Here is a 7711-nt window from a genome sequence, read left to right as displayed (position 1 = left end):
GAAAACTCTGTATACTGAATTTTCTGTGCTTGTTGCCCCGGCGCTTCGTCGGCCTTGCAATCATGCCCTATGCCCTATGCCACGTCCGAATTCATGCAGTCGCCTTGTAAACAGCAGGCCTGCGTGATACGTCCTCCCAGGATGCATCGGTGCATTAGGCGGGTCCTTGCCAGTCTATACAATTGGCGGCGCCCGTGAGACACATTCATATTCTACAGCGCAGCGGGCATCTCAGTGGGCGCACAGGGGGCCCTGTTCATAAGCCTGGCGAGGGTACGACAGGTTGGCAGGTCATGGTGGAGTTGTGTGTGTGTGTGTGTGTGCGGATTACATCGCCGCTGTATCCAGCTGCTGCCCTACAGTACTGAGTGGACTGTACTGGCAGGACTTGCCAGTGACGTGAATGTGGGGTGTCTTTCTTACCATCGTTCTGGCCCACCCGAGGCCCAGACGAATCTCACTTTCACCGAGTCGATTTTGGAGCTGTGTGGGCTCTGGACAAAGAACCAGTCGGGTCGTGGGCTTACTGGTGGCGATCGACTTTGATGAAACGGCTAGTGCAGGTACGGAGGGCCTCCGTCCGCTCCGTACAGTGGTACGGCGCACCGTTCGCCCAAGTCGAGTACGCGGTCAATGCCCTTGCCCTCGCAGTACGCAGTACGCAGTGCGCAGGATGTATTATCAAACAGCGTATCACCTGCAATACTGCAAATACAGTCTATCACGTTCCCCGACTATTTGAAGTCGCTCAAGAATAGAGTCAACCAGATCAAACCTCCGCGGGGCTTGCGCTTCCCCTCCCACTGCTTTGTCACCATCCCAGATCGGTCGCAGACACATGAATGATGAAACCCATTCCGATCTCCAGCAGACACATTCTAGACTCGACCGAGAGGATCCAGGGTGACGCTGTCGCAACCAATGACTGCTCCAGGCTGGGACGGATCCATTCGGATATCTGGTTGGCCTCCATCGGGATCCTTCTTTTCTGGCCTTTCTCATTGTCCAGTCGTGGTCGCTCCACCCCACCGGACGATTACCCCAGAAGTAGAGCGGACAACCACGGGTTCAACGGTCGGCACTCAAAAGGAAGCTGTACCGAGCACTTTGGCTGTGGTGAGAGTCGGGCGCTGTGCGTGATGTCGGGGAACGTTAGGAAGAGGAGTCGTGAGGGGGCAAATGTGGTACTCCAGGCAGATGCACTTTGTCTTGAGGATGAAAGCCTTGGCGCATACAGCACCAGATGGTGTCTGGATCAGTTGCCCCTCATTCTTGCCATCGGCGAAACGCCCGTCAGAATGTGAGGATCGCGATTGACTGTACATTCCTCGGGAACTTGCGATGAGGAATGCATGCGTGGCAGACTGACATTCCCCGCCGTTCGTTTTCAAGTGCACTACCACTCACTCATCTAGGATCCTCTTCTCCGCGACCCTTCTCAACACGCTAAGCTCCACACTAACTACTTACTACACTATGACGGCCCTGTATAGGAACAGGACAATGCTCGACATCATCCACCCATCAATTCTCTGTCTTCGTTCTTCTTTCTTCTTCCTCCGCCACAACGCAAATTCTGCGCAAATTCTGATCAAGTACCAAAAAGAACCAAAAAACAACCCCGAATTCTCCCCATCCAAACACCCAATTCAGAACAAAGACTCAGCCTCCACGGCCACGCAAAAAAAGCCCTCACCCAGAACAAGTTCACCCACAAGAACACCCTCACAAAAAGAGAGATTCCGAAAAAGAGAGATCCCGAACTCCAACCCGCCGCAAAAGGAAATCCCAAAGAAAGGCCTAGAACAAACAGAGAAGAAAGAAAGCAATTCCTCCGCGTGGCAAGTCATAGAATAAGCAAGACCCCCCATCGGCACTGACGGAACCACATAACCACATAACCACATAACCACACCCTCATCCTCACCACCGAAACCTGGAAAGACCTCGTACGGGGCCATCCATTCCAGGGTCAAATAAGTTATCCAGTCAAAGACACCCCACGAACCGAGCCCATTCTTCCATTCTTCCATTCTTCCATTTTCCTGTAGAGTTTTCTTCGCTTGTTCGTCGGGGAGTTTGGTTGAATATGTCATCGCCGGATTTGGAAGTGGACCTCCGTTTAAACTTCTGGGTGGGTTGCGAGGCGAGGGCGGGAGATGTCGGGTTGATGGAGTGAGTGGTTAGTATGGTCGGAGGGTAGGTAAGGCGAATTGGGATGGAATGGGATGGAATGTCTGTCGGAAGGGGGGGAAGTGGTTGTGGTGGTTGAGGGGGAGTTGGTGGGTAGGTTTTTGGGTGGTGGGAGTAGTCTACACTCACCTTCTGAGATTAGATTTGAACGGCTATGATGAACTTTTTCTCCTGGATTTGTGTCTGCTTCTATGTATGAATTTGTATTGTGTCCTAGACTTTTTCTTCCTATCATTTCTATACTTGGTATACTGTAGAAGTCGGGACTGATGGTAGTATATCACAGAATAACTAGAGTTACTTGGACTGTCGTGATAATAAACTCACAAGTCAATCAGCAAAGGTCTCTATTAAGAATTCTCCATTGTTCATTATTTCTTCTGCCCAAGACAGGTTTCCAAGAAGATATCTCTATACCTGAGAATTTATTCTAATCGTCAAAGAATGCGACGCCCTCCACACGCACCTAATCCAACTATGACTCTGACTACCGAGTCAAGTCTTCTTGTCCTAAGAGTACTGTAGTCTGATCTGTATCTTAGTTTTTTCGGTACTGTGCAGTCGATGTAAAACGCTGCAGCAGTCCGATTTCAGTCACAGGACTAAGTTGGGGTAGAACCGGCGTTATTGCAACAGATGTCGACTAGTATCCATTTATGGAGAATTCTTGCAAAGGGAAACTGTCAAACAATCTAAAACAGTATAGATGGAATTAGCCTAGTGTAGCTTTGACCTTTAGACTACATACTATTGGAGCGTCTTGGTAAATATAGAATGTACACCGAAAATCTACCTAATCTAATATCTAAAGTGCTCCCTTCAATATCCGATCTAATGTTCATGAAATCACTTGCTAGAAGTCAGCCACCAGACAAGTCAAAGGACCTCACTTACTCTCTACAAGTCCAAACAACTCTCTCCACAATTCATCCACTTAGAACAGAGCCGAAATATGACCCCCAGGCAACACTTTCAACCTAGCAGACCTATAATTCTCCACAATCCATTACAACTCCCACCAATATAATCAACACTCGACCCGACAACAAGCACAGGTTTCACCGCATGCTCCTCATCAAGCTCCTTCGGCTCAAACCCCCAATCCGAATGCATCACATCCGCCACCTCCATAAACCCATCCCAATTGCCATTACACCTAATAACCTCCCCAGCCATATTCGCAACAAAGACATCCTCACTCAACCCCTCTATCCCAAGCCACTCCTCAAACTTGATTCTTTCCGCACTATCCATCTTACCAAAAATACATTTTCTCAGAAATTCTTCCGCACCGTCTTGACTCTTCATACTCGAGCCCACAATACCCCGGAAGAACCACTGCAGCAAATGGAAAGGAATCAACTGCATAGGCGGGCCGAAAGAAAACCAGTTCTGCCAACTAAGCGTTCCCACATAACCGGCATGGTATTTCACCGGCGAAAAGCCAGACAACAAAAGACACCCTACAATCTTGCGTCCGGCTGGGAATAGCTCATACGGCGCTCCATATAACATCTGCGCGGGTACCGTGCCGTAAGATCCACCCGATAGATACAAGGCATCGAACGCGTCTGTCGGGTAGAGGTGGGATAGTAGGGCTGATATATCCCTCGCGAGGGAGACGTGGTAGGGCACTGATTTATCGCGGGTGCTTGTATTTCCCATTCCTGGGAGAGTAGGTGCGATTAAATGTGCTTGGAGCGCGCGGCATGATTGTGATACTCTGGCTGCGCTGCCGATGCCAAAGAGGCCTGGGAAGAATATATAATCACTGTCCTCGAGGTGATAGGCCCGTTGTGGGCGTAGGCTATTTGTCTGTTGTTTGGTAGGGGGAGGATATGCTCCTCTTCTCCGGAAGTACTGTCATAGACGTCTTATTCTGCCATTTTATTTGAAAGTAGGCGATACATGCAGTACTTTGAGGTTACTATCTTCAATATTCGTCTTGAGAGCGGGTGAGGTCATGTGACGGCTGCCTAGATAGTCGAGACCGACACTGGGGACTGGATTTAGAAAACATATTGCCTTCCACATGGGGTATATTATGTAGAAAGGGACTGCGCCATACAAGGCACATCTTACATTACCTCTCAGTAAAGGAGGCCCATTTAACAAAACCCGAACTGAATTGGCAGAGTTACGTATTGTATTGATCAAACCAATTTCAGGAATGACAGTGGACCACAAGAAAGAACAAAAGAAATCTTGAAAAGAAAAAACAAGCATCAATCTCATAATATGGATACATAAATCACACAAAACCAGTGCGAACAGGAGACAAGTCAACAAGGGCAAGCAAGACAGGAAGCAACATATGAAAAAAGGGGGATCAAACATGAGAATCGTGTAAAAACAGAACAAAAAACGTTTTAACCATTCTAACCCTGGCACATAATGCAAGCCTCCTTGTTCTCAATGCTGCACTGGAGAACCTTGTCCGAGAAGATATCTTCTTCAGACTTGCCCTCGGTCTCACCCTCAGCAGCCTCCTCCGAGTTGGCGCCGTTGGAGGCAGTGGGGACGATGACAGTAGCAGTAGGCTCGACCAGAGTGCGAGGGCTCTCCAGGCTAGGGCTGGCGGTGGCAGGGGTAGCAACCGCGTCGGAACCGTTGGTACGAGGCACGGCCGAGTAGGCGGAGCCAGCGGCGCCGACGGCACGCTTCTTATACGCAGCATTGGCGCGGGCAACGTTGGTGTCCTCGACCTTGAGCTGCTCCTGGTCGACGGTGAACTGGATAGGGGCGGAGGCGGCCATGGTACGCAGGTAGTACATGCCGGTCTTGAGACCCATCTTCCAGCCAGCAAAGTGCATGGAGGTGATCTTGCCCATGGTGGGCTCCTTCATGTGGATGTTGAGTGACTGGGACTGGTCGATGAAGGCACCACGGTCAGCGGCCATCTGCAGGATGGAGCGCTGGGAGATCTCCCAAACGGTCTTGTACAGGGCCTTGATGTCCGCGGGGATGTTGGGGATGTTCTGAACGGAACCGCCATCGGCGATGATGCGGTTCTTCATGTTGTCGGACCACAGGCCAAGGTCGACCAGGTCCTTGAGCAGCCAGGGGTTGACCACCTGGAACTCACCAGCCAGGACACGACGAGAGTAGATATTCGAGGTGTAAGGCTCGAAGCACTCGTTGAAGCCCAGAATCTGGGAAGTACTGGCAGTGGGCATAGGAGCCACCAGCAGACTGTTGCGAACACCAACCTCGGCGATTCTAGCCTTCAGAGAAGCCCAGTCCCAGAGATCAGTAGGGGTGCGGTCCCACATGTCGTACTGCAGGATACCCTGCGACACGGGCGAGCCAGGGTAGGTCTCGTAAGTACCGAGCTTGGCGGCCAGATCTGCAGAAGCAGTGAGAGCACCGTGGTAGATAGTCTCGAAGATTTGGATGTTCAGCTGCTTGGCCTCGGGAGAGTCGAAAGGCAGACGCAGAGCGAGGAAAGCATCAGCCAGACCGTTGACACCGACGGCAATAGGGCGATGACGGAAGTTGCTCTTCTTGGCCTCGGGGACAGGGTAGTAGTTGACATCAATGATCTTGTTCAAGTTGCGAACCAGAACCTGAACAACCTCGTGGAGCTTGCCAAAGTCATACTCGCCGCGAGCGGCATCAACAAAGGTAGGGAGAGCGAGAGAAGCCAAGTTGCAGACGGCAACCTCATCGGGAGCGCTGTACTCGACAATCTCAGTGCACAGGTTGGAACTGCGGATAGTACCCAGATTCTTCTGGTTGCTCTTCTTGTTGCAAGCATCCTTGTACAGCATGAAGGGGTTACCAGTCTCGGTCTGAGCCTCGAGGATGGCATACCACAGCTTCTGAGCCTTGATGGTCTTGCGGCCACGGCCCTCCTGCTCGTAGCGCTCGTACAGAGCATCGAACTCGTCGCCGTAGACATCAGCAAGACCAGGAGCCTCGTTGGGGCAGAACAGGGTCCAATCACCGTTGGCTTCAACCCGCTTCATGAACAGATCGGGGGTCCACAAGGCATAGAACAGATCACGGGCACGGACTTCCTCCTTGCCGTGATTCTTGCGGAGATCGAGGAAATCGAAAACATCCGCGTGCCAGGGCTCCAGGTAGATGGCGAAAGCACCGGGACGCTTGTTACCACCCTGGTCAACGTAACGAGCAGTGTTGTTGTAGACCCGGAGCATGGGCACGATACCGTTGGAAGAGCCGTTGGTTCCGCCAATGTAGGAACCAGTGGCACGGATGCGGTGAACGTTCAAACCAATACCACCAGCAGTCTTGGAGATCATGGCACAGGTCTTGAGAGTGTCATAGATACCCTCAATGCTGTCCTCCTTTATGTCAACGAGGAAGCAAGAGGCCAGCTGGGGTTGCGGGGTAGCAGCGTTGAACAGAGTAGGGGAAGCGTGAGTAAAGTACTTCTGAGACATCAAGTGGTAGGTCTCAATAGCCTTCTCAATGTCCTCACCGTGAATACCCACAGCAACACGCATCAACAGGTGCTGAGGACGCTCGGCAATCTTGCCATCGATGCGGAGAAGATATGAGCGCTCCAGAGTCTTGAAGCCGAAGAAGTTGTAGTTGAAATCACGGTCGTAGACAATGGCAGAGTTGAGCTCTTCGGCGTGCTTCTGTACAATCTCGTAGATGTCCTTGGAGATCATGGGGGCGGGCTTGTTGTTCTTGGGGTTGACATAGTGGTAGAGGTCGGAGATGACCATGGAGAATTGCTTCTTGGTCTGCTTGTGGAGGTTGGATACGGCGATACGGGCAGCCAGGATGGCGTAGTCAGGGTGTGTGACGGTCATGTAAGCCGCAGTCTCGGCAGCCTAGTAGAAAAGTGAGTTGTTAGCTTCTGTTCCACTCATGGGTCTTTGGCACCGTGTACGGCGGTGGCGGCAGCAGTGTCACATACCAGGTTGTCCAACTCAATGGTGTTAACACCTTGGTACACACCAGAGATGACCTTTTGCGTGATGGCGGCAGCATCGACGTGCTCCGGGTCAAGGCCATAACAAAGCCTCGACACACGGGCCGTGATCTTGTCGAACTGCACGCGTTCTTTGCGTCCGTCTGCGAGATAGTCGCGTCAGTATCAATTTGACGTCAGTGGCAAAGACAGCTGCCATGCATGATTGCATTCAAACGCGTCTACCCCGCGGCTAGAGCCACGCAGTTTCCGGTACAAGGATTGATGAAGCTTACCTCGCTTGTAAACGAACATCTTGAAGAGTGGGAGGAAGGGAGGGATGGGGAGAACAGATTAGAGCAAAGAGGTATAAAGAGTTGAGAAGAGAATAGAGGATGTATTAGACTTGGGAGTTTGGAGGGACAATAATATGGAGAGGGAGGATCGGTGAGGAGGGGAATGTAGGTGTAGAGAGGTGGGATGGGAAGAAGAGAAAGAGTGGAGGGGCGAGGATATTTGATGTCGCCAGGGCAGACGCGTTTTTGTTCGTGAATTTTCGCGTTTGGCCTGATTCGGCTCCCTTTTTGCTTACCGCTTGGCTACCGCGCTGAGTAATATTAATAATTGGATCGC

At 51.3% G+C, this 7711-nt stretch overlaps 2 protein-coding genes across 2 annotated transcripts; both read right to left on the bottom strand.

The window, feature by feature from the left end:
- Positions 1-3165: 3165 nt before the first annotated feature.
- Positions 3166-3858, bottom strand: N7458_004186 (uncharacterized protein; the record flags this gene model as incomplete). The annotated part of the gene is made up of 1 exon (XM_056907568.1): positions 3166-3858. One exon carries the CDS (start codon positions 3856-3858, stop codon positions 3166-3168), a length of 693 nt encoding a protein of 230 aa, XP_056768295.1.
- A 713-nt stretch (positions 3859-4571) lies between these two features.
- On the bottom strand, positions 4572-7393 carry N7458_004185 (ribonucleotide-diphosphate reductase subunit RNR1; the record flags this gene model as incomplete). The annotated part of the gene is made up of 3 exons (XM_056907567.1): positions 4572-6998; positions 7085-7242; positions 7375-7393. The coding sequence occupies 3 exons, from the start codon at positions 7391-7393 to the stop codon at positions 4572-4574; spliced, it is 2604 nt and encodes an 867-aa protein (XP_056768294.1).
- Positions 7394-7711: the final 318 nt, after the last annotated feature.

Source organism: Penicillium daleae (assembly GCF_028827525.1).
Source record: "Penicillium daleae strain IBT 16125 chromosome Unknown utg000004l_segment0_segment0, whole genome shotgun sequence".
Lineage (NCBI taxonomy): Eukaryota > Fungi > Ascomycota > Eurotiomycetes > Eurotiales > Aspergillaceae > Penicillium > Penicillium daleae.
This window is presented reverse-complemented; position numbering and strand designations above follow the sequence as displayed.